Raw genomic sequence first — 17,905 nt, forward strand, 5'->3', positions numbered from 1 at the left:
AGTATCTCATGTCCTGCACTCTCCCTCCTGTACCCCTCTCTCCTGTGCATGTGTCGATCTACCACTGCAGGCCATCGCTGCTTTGGATGCTCTTCTGATCTGCTGTCAAACACATCCCACACTGCGGTTGTCAGTTTGAAAGCCTCCGAAGATGAAGAATGTTATTCCCACACTAGAAATCTGTCAAACGTTTACCAGGGAACTGAGTCAGCAGCTGCAATAAGTGAGGCTTTATTCAGATGAGACAATGACAAGTTTAAATCTCCACCTGATCGGCTGCTCAAAGTCGCCTCTGTTTCATCGTCAGTTTCCCAAACTTCAGGAAACTCCTGTTACTGCAGAAATATTTGGGTTGGCTGTGAGAGATGTCAATCAGAGAGCCCACCCACTCTGCCCATTCTCTCCTCTTCCTCTGCCACAGCTGCTTCACTTCCTGTAGGAACTCAAAACCAAGTCAGGAGATGGTGAGTGAAGGAGTAGAATTTAGAATAATTACATTGCACAATATCCACACTAATGTTCAGGCAGTCTGACTATCCTGTGGGCAATCAGGTGTGGAAATGCCCCTTCTGCTGGGTGAGAAGATCCAGCTGAGAGACCTGTTCACTGGGTGCTTTGTGCTGAGCTGTTTGATTGACTGTGTGTTGAATATTGGGAAATGTTTTTATTGAAAACATTTCCCTTCTGAATTACAAGCTGAGTTTTGTTGATGGGTCATTACTGAATATGAGAAGGTGAGGTGTAGTTATCTGGGAGGGGCAGAGACACATTTATTGAAATTTATTTTAATGTCTTTAAAGATTTTACTTTAAGGCCTTGGCCTATCCCCAAAGCCTGGGTTTGGATTTAATAGTTTAGCCCAGTGCTGTGTCTGAGAGCTGAATTTGGGATGTGCAGTCTGAGTGAGTTCAGTGTATCTAATTTCCCAGGATAAACCAGAACCATTTAATCAACTACACTGATTTTCCTTTGCACCCTGCACTTCCTGCCCAGCGTGTTTTCTTCAAATATTTTGGGAAAACAAAATTTCAAAATCTCTACTGAATTGACATTTATCCTGAGTTTTTTTACATTAAACACTTGCTCAGAGGGTTAAACTGGTCATTGTCAGCACAACACAAGCTCATAGTGAATTGACAGCAAGCTTTACACACTGCCCGACTGTCTTTTCCATTGTCCTCACGGTGCCTGGGAAGATGAGGTCTGGGTGGAGGAAAGAAAGTAGTCACGTTGTTTGCTCCTGGTCACTATCCAGTGTCCCTGCTGGAAACAAAGGGTGTATGACAGTCAAGTGAGAAAACAAAAGGACTTGTATCTGAACCCCACACAGGGGAATAGCAGACTGACACTCACTGTGGAACAGTCTCTAGCTGAGGAGTCAGCCCCTTCGCAAAGGAGGAGAGGGAGTTGGAGGAAATCATGTTTCCTTTTCCTGTTTTACAGAAGGTTGCACTGTACTACACCAGAGAATACAGAGAGGATAGACACTGCAGATAGATCCTGACCATCACCTAAGAACAACTGCACAATTCTGGGAAAACATCCAGTTCCTTGATAGTTTTGCCCAACAGAGTAGGTTAGACATTGAAAACTGGAAATCAAGTCGGGTCAGGGAAGATCTGAAACTGGCCAGTGCCGTGGAACCTTCCATCAGAACCAACCTTTCAAAATGTTCAGCTGTGAGTGATGGCTCACGGTGAGACTGGGAAGAAGTGTGATTGGACTTCAAGTGTGGTGGGAGCTTAAATAATTAATCGAGGCTCATGAACCACTGACTCATTCCTACAGGTGGGAGTCTATTCAAGTGTGAGGTGTGTCGGGGACTCCACAGTTTGATAAGATCTTCTAAGGTGCATCTGTTACAAATACTGTTAGCACAAGGGCAACCTCAAGGAAGGGAAACAATTCAGATGTGATGATTGTGATAAAGGTTTTGTGAATTCTACGATACTCCTGAGGCACCAGATGATTCACTCGGGAGAAACCATTCAGATGTGGTGTTTATGACAAGTCCGTCTCACAATCATGGCACTAACGTCTCACATGGGAGAAACCGTCCACTTGTGAGGTGTGTGACAAATCATTCTCGTGCTTACCGACCCTTTGTAAACACAAGCTTCTTCACACAGGTGAAAAAGCCTTCACATGCAACAGGTATGACAAATCAATCACATGGTTAGTAGGCATCTGTGAATGTTAATGCATTCATACGGGTGAGAAACCTGTGGTCATTTTAAAATCATACTGCAGTCAAACCTCAGGAAGTCTGTTCGTAGCCCAGATCGAGCCAGACATTCCGTCACCGAGTATACTGTTACCTTATATGGAAACAGGTCATGTGCAGCCCACCACCAGAGATGGGCACCTGGGGTGGGCTCAGCTGGCCTTTCAGACAGTCATCAACCGGACCATTGGCTGATGAGACCCATCCCCCCTCCCGAGACCTCATTGGCCAGAAGCCAGAGAAGTTTCTGGAAAACGCGAGTGGAGGGGGATGAAAGTAGGCATCTTCGAGGCACTAGGCGCAGAAGGAGCAGAGCATGCATAAGAAGCAAAAGAACAAACAGAACAAGCAAAAGAGGCAGAAGGAGCAGAGCAAGCGGAAGAAGCAAAAGAGTGAGCAGAAGACAAGCAAGGACTGAAAGCAAAGACTCGATGTGTGAGGTGACCCTGACCAGACCAGAAGGAAGCAAGCAAGCAAGAAACTGCCAGCAAGAATCCCCTTTGCAAAGAGGACCCAGAGGGACTCTGGGATCGGATCTACAACTTAGCAGACCACCTTTGCGGGTAGTATGGTCGAATCCTGGGTGTTTCTTGTATGTATAGTGGGTAATTTACGGGTTAACAATATTTAATAAAGTGTGTTGCATTATATCCATATTCATACTTGTTCTACTCATAAATAAAGACATCTGGGTAAACTTAATTAAGGAGCTGGAAGTATCTGAATTGGACAGATACAACAAACCCTTCATGTGTGAGGTGTGTGACACATTATTCACAGAGACAACAATCATCCGTGAACACCAACATCTTCATACATGGGGAAAAACCACCACGTGCAAGGTGTGTGACAATTTATTCTTGAACTCATTGACTTGTGTATGGTGATTTGCGTATTTGCATGTACGGTATGTGACATCTTTCCCTGAGTCACGTTCCCTCTGCACACAGCAAAACATTCATACAGGGGGCAAACCATTCAAATGTGATGTGTGCAACAAATCATTCTCATGGTCACCAGACCTCCATAGACACCAGCACATTCACACTACACCTCACCTACTGAGTTGGCTGCGTTGTTTACCCTCCAATGTCCACATAGGGGACCTGTCCTTCCAGAGCACTGTCTGTCTCAGCAGTGTCTGTCTCCAACCTCTCCCACTAACAATCCAATCATTTCAAGAAGGTCAATTTAGCCTTTGTCCAGATCACCAAAAGAAGACATCAATCTGAACAGCAGCTGTGCTTAAGCACGAGTTTCCCTACGATGAAAAAGAGGACAATCTTCGAAAATTTTAATAACTTTTCAGTTGAAAATACAGAGATATCACAAGATTTTTAAAACTAATTTTATATTTTGTAAAATGCAGTTGTCTTGGAGATGGCTCAGATTTTGTCATAAGATTGAACTCTAATCAGATGTCCTCTAGGTGCAGGCTGAAAGCTGTCTCCAGCACTTAGAAAATGTGACACAAGATAGCAAGCAAAGTCTTGACCGTGATTTCTTTTTCATTTCTTTTATTAGGTAAAGCAAAACTTCAGGTGCGAAGTGTGTGACAAATCATTCTCACAGTCATGGAGCCTCCGTGTCCACCAACGAGTTCATACAGGAGAGAAACCCTTCAGGTGCGAGGTGTGTGGCAAATCATTCTCGCAGTCATGGAGCCTCCGTATCCATCAACGTGTTCACACAGGAGAGAAACCCTTCAGGTGCGAAGTGTGTGACAAATCATTCTCGCAGTCATGGAGCCTCCGTGTCCATCAACGTGTTCACACAGGAGAGAAGCCCTTCAGTTGCACAGTATGTGACAAAACATTCTCGGTGTCATCGGCCCTCCGTGTCCATCAACGTGTTCACACAGGTGAGAAGCCCTTCAGTTGCGAGGTGTGTGACAAATCATTCTCAGAGTCATCAGCCCTCCGTGTCCATCAACGTGTTCACACGGGTGAAAAGCCCTTCGGGTGCAAGACGTGTGACAAATCATTCTCCACGTTATCGACCCTTCGTGAACACCAACGCACTCACACAGGAGAGAAGCCCTTCAGTTGCGCAGTGTGTGACAAATCATTCTCAGTGTCCTCGGCCCTCCGTGTACACCAACGCGTTCACACAGGGGAGAAGCCCTTCAGTTGCACGGTGTGTGACAAATCATTCTCGGATTCATCGACGCTCCGGGCACACCAACGCATTCACACAGGAGAGAAGCCCTTCAGTTGCGAGGTGTGTGACAAATCATTCTCAGAGTCATCAGCCCTCCGTGTACACCAACGCATTCACACAGGAGAAAAACCCTTCAGATGCAAGACGTGTAACAAATCATTCTCCAGGTTATCGACCCTCCGTGAACACCAACGCGTTCACACAGGAGAGAAGCCCTTCAGGTGTGAAGTGTGTGACAAGTCATTCTCGCAGTCATCGAGCCTCCGTGTCCATCAACGTGTTCACACAGGAGAGAAACCTTTTCGGTGCGAGGTGTGTGACAAATCATTCTCCGATTCATCGACCCTCCGTGTCCATCAACGTGTTCACACAGGAGAGAAGCCCTTCACGTGCAAGGTGTGTAACAAATCATTCTCGGAGTCATCGGCCCTCCGTGCACACCAACGCATTCATACAGGAGAGAAGCCCTTTAGGTGCAAGGCATGTGACAAGTCATTCTCCAAATTATCGACCCTCCGTGAACACCAACGCATTCACACAGGAGAGAAGCCCTTCACATGCAAGGTGTGTGACAAATCATTCTCGCAATCATCGACCCTCCGTGCCCATCAACGAGTTCACACGGGAGAGAAGCCCTTCACATGCAAGGTGTGTGACAAATCATTCTCCAAGTTAGCAACCTTCCGTGCACACCAACACATTCACACAGGAGAAAAGCCCTTCAATTGTGAGGTGTGTGACAAATCATTCTTGCAGTCATCGCACCTGTACAAACACCGACTCACTTGCTTAGGGGAGAAACACTTCACATATGAGGTGTGTGACAAATCAGCGACTCTCCATCAGTACCAACGCATACACACAGGAGAGAAACCCTTACCATGCAAGGTATGTGACTAATTATACTCGGACTTACTGACTTTTGTGTACACCAAAATATTCATTTGTATGGTATGTGACAAATCATTCCCTGAGTAACCTTCCCTCTGCGCAAAGCAACACATTCACACAGGAGACAAGCCATTCACATGCGACGTGTGCGAAAAATCATTGACGGTCATCAGACCTCCACAAACACTATACTGTGGCTCATCTGCTTCCCTTACACTTAGTTATGTGTTGTTTACCCCCCCCCCCCCAGTGCTCACATAGCGAACTGTCCTTCCAAAGCACTGTCTGCCTCAGCAGTGTCTGTCTCCAATCTCTCCCACCATCAGTTCAATCGTTTCAAAAGGGTCAATTTAACCTTTGACCAAATTACCAAACATCACTAAAAGAAGACATCAATCTATATAGAAGCTGCTGCTTATGCACAAGTTTGCGATGGACAAGAGGGCAATATTAAACATAAATATGTTAATTTTTGAATATTTAAATCCTAGTTTTTGAGCTGGAAATATAGAAAGATCACATGATGATTCTTTACTAATTTCATGAGGTTTTGTAAAGTGCAGTTTGCTTTGGAGATGGCTCTAACTTTGAGTCCCCCTCGGTGCAGGCTGAAGCTGTCTCCGACACTTGGAAAATGTGTCACAAGACAGCACAGCAAAGTCTGGACCATGATTTATTTTTCATTTTAATTTCTTCCTTTAGATAAAGCTGGCCCATAACATCCAGAAGCGCTCGTTGACTGGAGGGCAGGTTCCGTACATCAAGAAGCTAACGGAACAGGAGGAGTTCACGAGGAAGCTGTTTGGCCTCTCCAACCCCACGATAACCAATGGTGGATCAGATACGGGGATGAGGGAAGGTGATGTCAGCAGCTGAGTGTTTAAACCATCAAGAGGAGAGTTAATTTATGTGACAAAAGATAATAATTGTAATTTTCTTTCTCTGACAGATACACAGGTGTCTATGAACACATCAGATGGAGATGGAGGAGAGTTGGCAGCAGCATCTGAGATTCCTGAAAGGGCTGATGAGGAAGGGACGGAGGTGAATACCTCACAGCAATGTGGGATGGCAGCTGCAGTGAAGGAGGGAGAGGAGTGTCAAGAGGATAAGATGTCTGATTTGGAGGGTAGTGTTAGTGAGTTCAAGTTAAATACTGTGGTTAGTGTGAAGCAGGAAACCTGTGATAATCTGGCTGCTGTGATGGAGGGAAGGCGCTTGGAACTTTACGGAGGTGATGAACCTGCAGCTTTGGGAACAGAAACTCCGTCGTCACCAGCAGAACGTGGACAACATCAGGCCCATACTGCTGGTGAAGAAAATGAAGCTGATCTGAAACCTCTTTGCTTACATCAGGAACAGGTTCAAAGTGCAGAAAGTTATCAGGCCACTTCCGACTTGCTTCAGCAAACTTTGACTGAGCTTAAGACAGGCATTAGCCAGAATCTGCAAAGAGACAATGAGATTCTTCAGCATGATCTACAAAGAACCAATGAGATTCTGCAACATCATCTACAAAGGAACAATGAAATTCTTCAACAGCATCTACAAAGAGACAATGAGATTCTTCAGCATCATCTACAAAGAGACAATGAGATTCTTCAGCATCATCTACAAAGAGACAATGAGATTCTTCAACAGCATCTACAAAGAAACAAAGATTCTTCAACAGCAGAATAAGGTTCATTCTCAGCTTTTGCAATGTAATGAGGCAGATTCTGTCTCAGATTGCACCGCCTGCGCCTTCTGGCTAGCAACAGCCCAGTGCAGGGACATCTGCTGCTTGACATTTCTCTGGTACAGGCAAGGTCACGGGAATGGGGGAGGTGTAGCAGATATTAGGGTCCAACCCTCCAATTCTACCTCCTCAACCCCATTATCTTCCCCTTCTGAGAGATATTTTTCTCTCTGGATTTTGCCATTACAGAGAGCCTCTCCATCATGATGACAATGGCAGAAGAGGCCCAATCAGTGAGTCCTGTACCCCTGATGACAGCAACTCCCATTTTCGTGGGATCAGGAATGGGCCGGGTTGGGATTTGCATGTTTCACGGTCCCAACTGTCCACAGAAATCAGCAGCTGCCTCCACTCGTGTGGTTTTGAGTGAGAGATGTCTGAAAACTAACTTGTGCAGGTATGACCCATGTGATGAATGTAGGAATTTCAGATGTATTGTATTTTAGGTATTTGGTGCAGTAAGGATTAAAAGACTGGGTTAAAGTTAAAGCCAGAAAAACAAAAAGGAAAATTACTATATAAATGGAAAGCAGATTCAAAATGCGTCTGGCAGAGGGATCTGGTGTCTTTGTTCATGAATTGCAGAAAGTCGATGTGCAGGTATAGCATGCAATTAAAAAGGCAAATGGATTGTTAGCGTTTGTTGCAAAAGGACTGCAGTATAAAAATAGAGAAGTGTTGTTGCAATTGTATAAAGTGTTGGTGAGACCACATCTGGAGTACTGTATCCAGGTTTGGTACCCTTATTTGAGAAAGGATGTCATTGGAGGCAGTTCAGGGGAGATTCACCAGATTTTTTTGTGGGAATGAAAGGGTTGACGTATGAGGAGAGAGCAAACTGTTTGGACTTATACTCGCTGGAGTTTAGAAGGATGAGAGGGAATCTGATTGAGGTATATAAGACAGTAAAAGGGATTGATAAAGTAAACTGAGACCAAATGTTCCCCCTTGTAGGGCAATCTAGAACAAGAGGTCACAGATTTAGGTTGAGAGGCGGTAGATTTAGAACTAAGATGCGGAAGAACTACTTACAGAGGGTCAGTGAATTTATGGAATTCACTGCCCCATAGTGGGGTGGAATTGGAGTTATGAAAGATTTTCAAGAAGGATATAGATCTATTTCTGATTTTTTTTAAAGGGTTAAAGGGATATGGGAGACAGGGTTAAAGGGATATAGGAAACGGGTGGGGAGATGGGTTTGAGACCAAGAAGAGATCAGCCATGATCTGATTGAATGGTGGAGCTGGCTCAAAGGGCTGAACTGCTGACTTGTGTTCCTAATTCTTATGTTCCTGGAGTGCGTTTGACTGCTGCAGTCATGTTTTCAAATAAATCCTAGTTTGAAAAGCAATCTATATTTTGGGAGCCAGGGGTGCAATTAAGCCATCGTAAAATGCTTTGGCTAATGGAATTTTGTTTACATTAAGAGAATTCCTTGTGGAGTTGATTAGATTTCAGCATGATAAGATGATGTCATTACTGGGTGGAGCTAAGGTTTCCAGCATTTTGTAGGAAAAGCACGTCAGTGCAGTTCTGGATGAAGCAGTGACTGCAAGTCAGGTTTTGCTCTCTGCGGTTCAGTTAAAGAGATGAACAGTCTCTAAAGCAGTGCAGACTTGTCTGAGGACACGGGTGAGCTGAGGCAAGCTGAGAAACAGCTTCTGAAGACATAAAGACAGAGGGCAGGATTCTCCAATCCACCGCCGGGTCGGAGAATCCCCCGGGGACGGCGGGAATCCCATCACGACACCGGCTGCCGTATTCTCCGCCGCCGTTTTTCGGGCTGGGGCGGTGTTCACGCCACGCCGGTTGGGGGCCGTTGGCAGCGCCCCACCCCCCAGCATTTCTCCGGGCTCCGAAGGGCCGAGCGGCCATCCGTTTTTGGCCTGTCCCACCGGCGTGGGTTACGTATGGTTCCATATGGTGGGACCTGGCAGGTAAATCAGCTGGGGCGGTCCTCGGGGGGGGGGGTGCGGGGAGATCCGACCCCGGGTGGGCCGCCACAGTGGCCTGGCCAACGATCGGGGCCCACGGTGCTGCGGGCGGGCCTGTGCCATGGGGGCACTCCTTCCTCCCACTCTGGTCCCTGTACGGCTCCGCCATGGCCGCCGCAGAGAAGAGAACCCCCCGCGCATGCGCCAAAACACCCCGGCGGTTTATCGCATGTGCGAGATCACGCCGTCCCTTTGGCGCATGCACAAACTCGCAGTCCCTTCGGCGCCGGCTGGAGCGGCGCCAACCCCTCCGCCGTCCACCTAGCCCCCGAGACAGGTGAGAATTCCTCACCTTGGGGTCCTGTTGATGCTAGAGTCGTTGCCGCCGGTTTTCCCGCCGGCGTGGGGACTTAGTCCCCGCAAAGGAAAATCCCGGCCAGAGTTTCTGCATGGATCTGACAGAAGTCAGATCTTGTCTTTAAAGCACTGTCAGAAGATCTTTCTTTCTCAAAGAACATCTCTGTAAAGCAAGTATCCTATGTGCCATTGGTACTGATTGAGAGCGGAGATGTTTTTTTTCTTGTTTTAAGTAGGAATAAAGATTCAGGCTATTGTATTCACTGTATGGGGTAATTGTAAGCTATATTCTGGTGTGTTGTTAAAGAAATTTTAATACTGTGTCAATAATATACCATATCTCTATTTCCTTGGGCAATCACTCCTGGAGTGAGAAATCCCTTCCTCAGTCTTTCAAAATTAAAAGTTGGAGTTTCTGTCCACTATCATATCCACTGTTGGGGTCTGGTCTGGGATTGTAATACCCAATAGAAGCAAGTCTGAACTCTGTTGATTTGTTTGGATAAATAGGGTATGCTTTTGTGGAGTATATGGTCCATGGTCCCCATCTTTGTGGGACGTAAGCTGCCCTTTGACATCACTGAAAGTAGAAATGAATGTGAGTGAAAAGTACGTAAACTTATTGGAACTAGGAACTCAAAGAACTGTCAGAAATAATTTCAGAAGTGTCAAGATGAACTGTCAAAAGAAGCTGTTGAGCGATCAGACATTTAAACCTCCTGCCTTTAACTCCGAAGAAACTGGAGGGTTAAAAATGATTGCCTTTTAAAATGTCTGTTGACATAAGCCTCAGTGATTGACTGGATTAATGTTTTACATGACACATTTTTCAACCATCCATTGTCACAGTAGGGTGACTGCCATATAATTTTGATTGACAGCACCAAGTGGCAATGGACACTTGAAGTAAAACTATGAATTTCAATGCTTTTTTTAAACATATAATTCAATGAAATGTTTGTTATAAGGAATGTAAATGTGCTAATTGTTTTTTAAAATTAATTAATGGTTAAAAAAATTAAGTCCGCAACAGACATTTGGAACTTCATTTTATTTAACCTCAACATGGGTCCTGAGGTTTGCCGATTGTGGATAATAGGCGAGTTTGTATGGTGGTGTAAGAGCATTGGTTGGGAGGCATGGACTGGTTTGAATTGGTATAGAATTGGCATAGAGGTTATAAAGGACCATGTGAACTGGATGAGGGACAGAGGTTGGCATGGAGGGTATGAGGAATAATGGGAGTGGCAGGATGCAGAAGTTGGCTTGGAAGGTATGGAGGGGTCATGGTTGGGGGGGCATGGGATGCTATGGAGGGTTGAAGGGCCAAGGGGCTGGGGCATCAGTTGGCATGGATGCAACATAGTTGACATAGTTCTCTGAGACAGGCCTTCCATCCAGCCTGCCTCCTCACCCAACATCTTCCTCACTCATTCCAGGGTCACCTTGCCTGACTCCCAGGGTAGTCCGCCAATTTGGAATGAATATCCCAACTTCCAGGCTCCTTATTCCAGGTTGGGTTTGTTCTAATCAAACAATTCAACACAAAGCATCTGGTAAAATAGATGATCTCACACAGTATAAGGGTCATTTCCACACCTGATTTCAGGCTGCCTAAACATTAGTGTTGATATTATGGGATAAAATTCATAGGAATCTTGATCACTCACAATATTCATTCCTGATGAGCGTGGGTAGTAGAGGATGCCATCGCTGAACAACTGCTCCTTGACAAATTTTTGACAGATTTCTAGTGTGAGAATAGCATTCTTTATCCTCGGAGGCTTTCAATCTGATAATATCAGTGTGGGATGTGTGACCTCGTATGTGTTTGACAGCAGATCAGAAGAGGAAGACCCACAGCATCCAAGGCAGCGATGATGTGCAGTTGTGGTATCAGCATTTACACAGGAGAGAGGGTGTTGGGAAGGAGAAGTAGAGAAAAGACTGGGAGAAGATTGAACTTAGGAAGTGACGATTAATCAGGGCGTGACTGTGGGACATGTGGAGTTATGCTGTAACTCGGGGAGTAACACTGTGACTTGGGGAGTGGCAGTTACTCAGGGAGTGGCTCTGGAAATTGTGGAGTAACACTGTGACTCGGGAAAGAACATCGTAACTCAGGGAGTAACCCTGTGACTTGGGTCGCAACACTGTGACTTTAGGAGTGACTGTGTTACTTATGGAGTGGCTCTGGAAATTGGGGAGTAACACCATGACTCGGAGTGATTCTGTACCTAAGGCAGAAACTGTGCTTTGGGAGTTCCTCTTGCTTGGGAAGTTAGATTTTAGATTTTACCACTGTACCGAGGTACAGTGAAAAGTATTGCTCTGTGTACAGTCCACACAGCATTTCCGGTACCCTCTCCATCCATGAAAACATCTATGATATGATAAATACGTGAGGATACATAATGAAACTACATAAACAGCGGGTGAAATATACAGTATATAATGCTACAACTGTAGAGAAGATGCATAGAAAGATCAGTTCAGTCCATAAGATCAATTTAAACCCTAAGAGGGTCATTCAGGAGTCTGGTAACAGCGGGGAAAAGGCTGTTTTTTAATCTATTAGTGCGTTTTCTCAAACTTCTGCATCTTCTGCCAATGTGACAATAACTGAGAGATTGACTCTAAAGTGACCAACTCTGAGGAACTAAAATAAAGGACATTTGATCGTGGAGGGGTTGCAGTCGGGGGCCATCAACTGGTGAGGGAGGGAGTGGGTTATTACCTGATCTGAATATTTCCGGTACCCTCTGCACATGTGTCAATGACATCACCGAACACATACACCATCTTCCTGATTCTGTTGTCAATACTTTGGGCTGTTTATTTTGTCCCATTAATTTCTGTCAATTGTTTTTTTATGCTTCTGTTGTCACAACACCCTGAGTTAGAGCACAGTAAATTCCAGCCCCATTCGATCCATAGAAAATAGGAGGAGGAGGTTATTCGGCCCTTCAAGCCTGCTCTGCCATTCATTATGATCATGGCTGATCATCAAGTTCAATATCCTGATCCTGCCTTCCTCCCCATATCCCTTGAGCCCAAAGAGCTATATTTAATTCCTTCTTGAAATTACACAACATTTTGGCCTCAACAACTTTTTGTGGTAGTGAATTCCACAGATTCTCCCTCTCTGGGTGAAGAAATTTCTCACCTCAGTCCTAAAATGTTTACCTCTTGATCCTCAAACTATGACCCCCCCTCCACCGGGAACATTCTTTCTGAATCTACCCTATCTAATCCTCTTAGAATTTTGTGAGTTTCTATGACATCCCCTCTCACTCTATGAATATAATCGGAACCGACTTAGACTCTCCCACTATCCCAGGAATCAGCCTGGAAACCTTTGCTGCACTTGCTCCATAACAAGAACATTCTTCCTCAGATAAGGACACCAATACTCCTGGTGTGGCCTCAGCAATGCCCGATACAATTGTAGTAAAACATCTTTCTCAAATCCTCTTGGTATGAAGGCCAACATACCATTTACCTTCTTTACTCTCTGCTGTACCTGTACGCTTACTTTCAACGGCTGATGCATGAGGACACCAAAGTCTCGCTGAGTATCCATCTCTCTCAATTTACACCCATTCAAATAATAATCTGCCTTCCTATTTTTGCTACCAAAGTGGATAACATCACATTTATCCACATTACACTGCGTCTGCCATGCATATGCCACTCACTCAGCCTGTCCAAATCCCACTGAAGCATCTCTGCATTCTCCTCACAGCTCACCTTCCCACTCAACTTTGTATCATCTGTAAATTTGGAGATAATACATTTAGTTCCCTTGTCCAAATCATTATGATGTGAACAGCTGGGGTCCCAGCACAGATCCCTGCAGTATCCCACCAGTCACTCCCAGCCAATCAAAAAAGGCCCATTTATTTCAACTTTTTCCTGTCAGCTTTCTATCTATTTCAAGACACTACCCGTAATGCCATGCGCTTTAACTTTAGGTAGTAATCTGCTGTGAGACCTTGTCGAAAGTCTTCTGAAAGTCTAGATAAACCACATCCATCGGTTCTCCCTGGTCAACTCTACTAGTTACATCTTCAGAAACTTCTAGTAGATTTGTCTTCTAGTAGATTTGACAAGCATGATTTTTCTTTCATAAATCCATGCTGACTTTGTCTGATTACACCACTGCTTTCCAAATGCTGTGTTGTGAAATCCTTGAGAATGGACTCTCACCACTTCCCTACTTTCGACATTAGGTTCATTGGCCTATAGATTCCTGCTTTCTCTCTATCTCCCTTTTTGAATAGCGGGGTTATATTAGCTACCACCCAATCGATAGGAACCAGAGTCCAAATAATTTTGGAAAATGACCGGGCCACTTCCTTAAGTGTTCTGGGATGAAGATCATCATACCCTGGAGATTTGTCCGCCTTTAATCCCATTAATTTCTCCAAAACTATCTCTTTACTGATACTAATTTCCTTCAGCTCCTCACCAAAACTGTGTTTCTCAGAACTTCTGGTACATTATTCATGTCTTCCTTTGTGAAGACAGAAGCAAAGTACAAATTTAGTTCCTCAGCCATTTCTTTGTTCCCCATTATAAAGAACAAAGAAATGTACAGCACAGGAACAGGCCCTTCAGCCCTCCAAGCCCGTGCCGACCATGCTGCCCGACTAAACTACAATCTTCTACACTTCCTGGGTCCGTATCCCTCTATTCCCATCCTATTCATGTATTTGTCAAGATGCCCCTTAAATGTCACTATCGTCCCTGCTTCCACCACCTCCTCCAGTAGCGAGTTCCAGGCACCCACTACCCTCTGTGTAAAAAACTTGCCTCGTACATCTACTCTAAACCTTGCCCCTTTCACCTTAAACCTATGCCCCCCAAGTAATTGACCCCTCTACCCTGGGGAAAAGCAAATTCCCCGTTTCTGACTGTAAGGGGCCTCAATAAGTTATCAATCTTTTTCTCTTTACATACCTATAGAAACTTTTACAGTCATTTTTTATGTTGCCCACTAGCTTACTTTCAAATTGTATTTTCCCCTTCTTAATCATTACCTTGGTCCACCCTTGCTGAATTTTAAACTGTCCCAATCCTCCAATCTATTGCTTTTTCTTGCTAATTTGTATGTCTCTTCTTTAAACCTAATACTATCCCTTGTAAGTCATGGTTTGGCCACAGTTCAGTTTCTACTCTTGCGCCAAATAGGAATAAACAACTTTTGGAGTTCACCTATTTTTTCCTTGAATGCCACCATTGACTTTCCACTATCCTTCCTTTCAGTAATGTTTTCCAGTCCGTCATAGCCAGCTCATGTCTCATACCATCATAGTTACCTTTATTGAGGTTCAGGACCCTGGTCTCAGAATCAACTAACTCACTATCCACCTTGATAAAGAATTCTATCAGATTTTGGTCATTCATTCCCATCTATATCAATCTTCTCAACTAGATTGCCAACTATGGGAGGCATGGTAGTGCAGTGGTTAGCACAGTTGCTTCACAGTGCCAGGTTTTGATTTCCGGCTTGGGTCACTGTCTGTGTCGAGTCTGCACATTCTCCCCGTGTCTGCATGGATTTCCTCTGCGTGCTCCGATTTCCTCCCACAAGTCCCGAATGACGTGCTGTTCGGTGAATTGGACATTCTGAATTCTCCCTCGGTATACCTGAACAGGCGCCTAGGGAGTGTGGCATCCAGGGATTTTCACAGTAACAATTGCAGCGTATCTAAGCCTACTTGTGACAATAATAAAGATTATTATTAATCCTTTCTCATTGCACAACACCCAGTCCAAGATGTCCTGTTTCCTTGTTGGTTCTTCAACATATTGGTCCAGAAAACCATCCCGTAGATACTCCAGAAATTTCTCCTCTATTGTACAATGATTAATTTGACTCCGCCAATCTATATGCAGATTAAAGTCACCCATTATCACAGATGTTCCTTCATCAGATGCATCTCTCATTTTCCGTATTATGCTACTCCCAACATTACCACTGCAGTTTGGTGGTCTGGATATCACCCCAACGAATGTTTTTTGCCCCTTGACAGTTCTTAACCCGACCCAGACAGATTCATCTGTACTAATATCTTTTCTTAATATTATATCAATATCTTCTTTAATCAACAATGTAATTCCACCGCCTTTTCCTTTTTGTCAGTCCTTCCTAAAAACTGAATAGCCCTTAGTTCTCATCCTTGATCACCTTGGAGCCATGGCTCCGTAATCCCAACTATATCAATCCATCCATCTGCGCAAGAAATTCATCCATTTTATTTTGAATGCTCTGTGCATTCAGGTACAAAACCTTAAAAGCTAGTCCTTTTAACGTTCCTTGTCCCACTCATATTATTTACAGGGTCATTTTTTTGATATAGGCCCTTGATTTCTCTGCCTATCACTTTTCTTATTATCCTTGCTGTCTTTTTCTCTTGTTCTTGATTCCCCCTGCTCTGAATCCTGTTATTGGTTCTTTAAACCCTCCCCAACTGCTCGAGCAAGAACCCCCCCAGGATATCAGTCCCAATCCTTCCCAGGTGTAACCTGTCCAGTTTGTACAGGTCGCACCTCCCCCAAAATCGGTCCCAATGCCGCAGAACTCTGAAATCCTCCCCTTCACACCATCTCTTTAACCACATATTCATCCGAAACATCCTACTGTACATCCGGAATCGCAACACAGGTAAAATTAGATTTTATTTTAAATACCTGAGGTCCTTGAGTGAGGCAATAAACTGCAGTCACCAGGTTTGTAACTTTCACACAAGTAACTTTTTATGATGTACAGTATTATAATTAAATGGACAGGGGCAGCAGGGTGGCGCAGTGGTTGCCAGTTAACCTATCGAACCGACTGCCTTCAAAACCGGTTCCTAAGATTCATCTGGTGCTGAGCAGTCTGGCCTCTGCTCTCCAGAAACATAACCTCGGAACACAGTGTCCTGACAAGTAGACTGTTTCAACTGAGTCTTCTGCTTAAAGGCACATCCCGATTATGGGTCCACAGATCAATAATCATAAAGCTAAAGAAACAAAAAGGACTATTACACTGTATAAAATCTGACATGTTAATAAATATATTCATTTTAGTTTGTTCATAATGGTTTGATGGTATGACATTTACTAATTTTAAAGTAAGTCAGGGGAAAGTGAGAGGCAGTTCATTGTAAAGTCATTAATGACAGGTCCATTCTCCAAAGCAGCGATTGATGTGGTCTTGTAGCACTGAGTAAGCGTCCCTCCCTCTGACCCAGAAGCTCGGAGTTTGGGTCCCACTGCAGGACTTGATGGCCAGAGGAGGTGCATTCGTAAACACAGCCAAACAGGTTGAGTATCAACCTGGAAAATCATTCAAACTCGTATCAACCTGGAAAATCATTCCAACTTACCAGTGGCTGGTGGTAAGAGTAGAAGCGACTCCTGTTCTGACATGCTTAGTGTGGACTGGTGCCCCTCAGGCAGTAAGCCTCTGGTGAGCGGTTAAAGACCTATTCCAGAAAAATCCCTGCTTTGAGAACAAATGAAAGTCTGCCTTTGGCACCACTAGGCGCGGGAAGAGAAATAACTAAACACCTATAGAGATGGCAAGTTCCATTTCATCGGAAGCATCCTCTGCTTAGCAAAAATGACAAAAAAGAAAGTCTGAATTACAGCATCTGGAGTTGAAGTGAACATTTGACAGGACATTAATACTATTCTGAGTAATCTATGCTGGAACTGTTGGAGGTAGACAAGCTGAGTGGAATGAGAGCTGCTGTACAGAAGATCATATGTGAATGATTCTGCCACAATTCCTGTCACAATGAAGTTGTAGCCAGGGCACAGGTTATAAACTTGGGGTATTAAGAGACATTTTCACAGTTCGGGACATAGAATCCCTACAGAGGCCATTCATCCCATTGAGTCTGCAGACACCCCGAAAGAGTACCCAATTTAGGCTCAATCTCCCACCCTATCTAACCTTTGGCCACAGGCAATTTAGCGTGGCCAATCCATCAAACCTACATATCTTTGGACTGTGGGAGAAAACAGGAGCACCCGGAAGCCCACGCAGACACTGGGGAACGTGAAAACACCATACAGTCACCCACGGTCAACCTGTGAGGCAGCAGTGCTAAACACTGTGCCACCAATGAATCAATATAAATCTCTTGTGTTGAACAATTTCCCTCATCCACAAAATCCCACCTCTGATAAATGCCTATCGCCCTCTCGAACCAAAGCAGTCTGACTCCAACCTGGAAATCTGACTCCATCAGTGACAGGCACTCTGGCCAATTTGCTTCAATTTGGAATTAAACTACTGCTGAAGCACAGCAGTGACGACTTGAGCAGCGCCATGTATGTTCCTGGCCGCTGCCGAATCCGTTAGTGGCAATGGAATGATAACCTTTGGCCGCTAAGGGGCAATTTATCCGTCAATCCACCCAAGCTGCACATCTTTGGACTGGGTGCAAACTGGAGCACCCAGAGGAAACTCACGCAGACAGATACGGGGAGAAAGTGCAAACTCCACACAATCATCCTAGGTCGGAATTGAATCCAGGTCCTTGGCACTGCATTGCTAGCTGCAGTGCTAGCCACTGTGCCACCCATGAGCCTCCCATCCGCGCC

General features: G+C 44.7%; 1 protein-coding gene across 3 annotated transcripts; it reads left to right on the forward strand.

The window, feature by feature from the left end:
• Nucleotides 1-428: 428 nt before the first annotated feature.
• LOC140390114 (uncharacterized) lies at nt 429-9,568 on the forward strand. Of its 3 annotated transcripts, none has more exons than XM_072475034.1 (4): nt 429-464; nt 3,749-5,272; nt 5,978-6,134; nt 6,225-9,568. In XM_072475034.1, the coding sequence occupies exons 1-4, from the start codon at nt 462-464 to the stop codon at nt 6,953-6,955; spliced, it is 2,415 nt and encodes an 804-aa protein (XP_072331135.1). In that variant the 5' UTR covers nt 429-461; the 3' UTR covers nt 6,956-9,568. The 3 variants fall into 3 exon arrangements, with proteins under 3 accessions (XP_072331135.1, XP_072331136.1, XP_072331137.1); XM_072475035.1 differs by having other exon boundaries at nt 3,749-5,032; XM_072475036.1 differs by having other exon boundaries at nt 3,749-4,780.
• The last annotated feature ends 8,337 nt before the right edge of the window (nt 9,569-17,905 follow it).

The sequence above is a fragment of the Scyliorhinus torazame genome, chromosome 14 (assembly GCF_047496885.1).
Source record: "Scyliorhinus torazame isolate Kashiwa2021f chromosome 14, sScyTor2.1, whole genome shotgun sequence".
Classification (NCBI taxonomy): domain Eukaryota; kingdom Metazoa; phylum Chordata; class Chondrichthyes; order Carcharhiniformes; family Scyliorhinidae; genus Scyliorhinus; species Scyliorhinus torazame.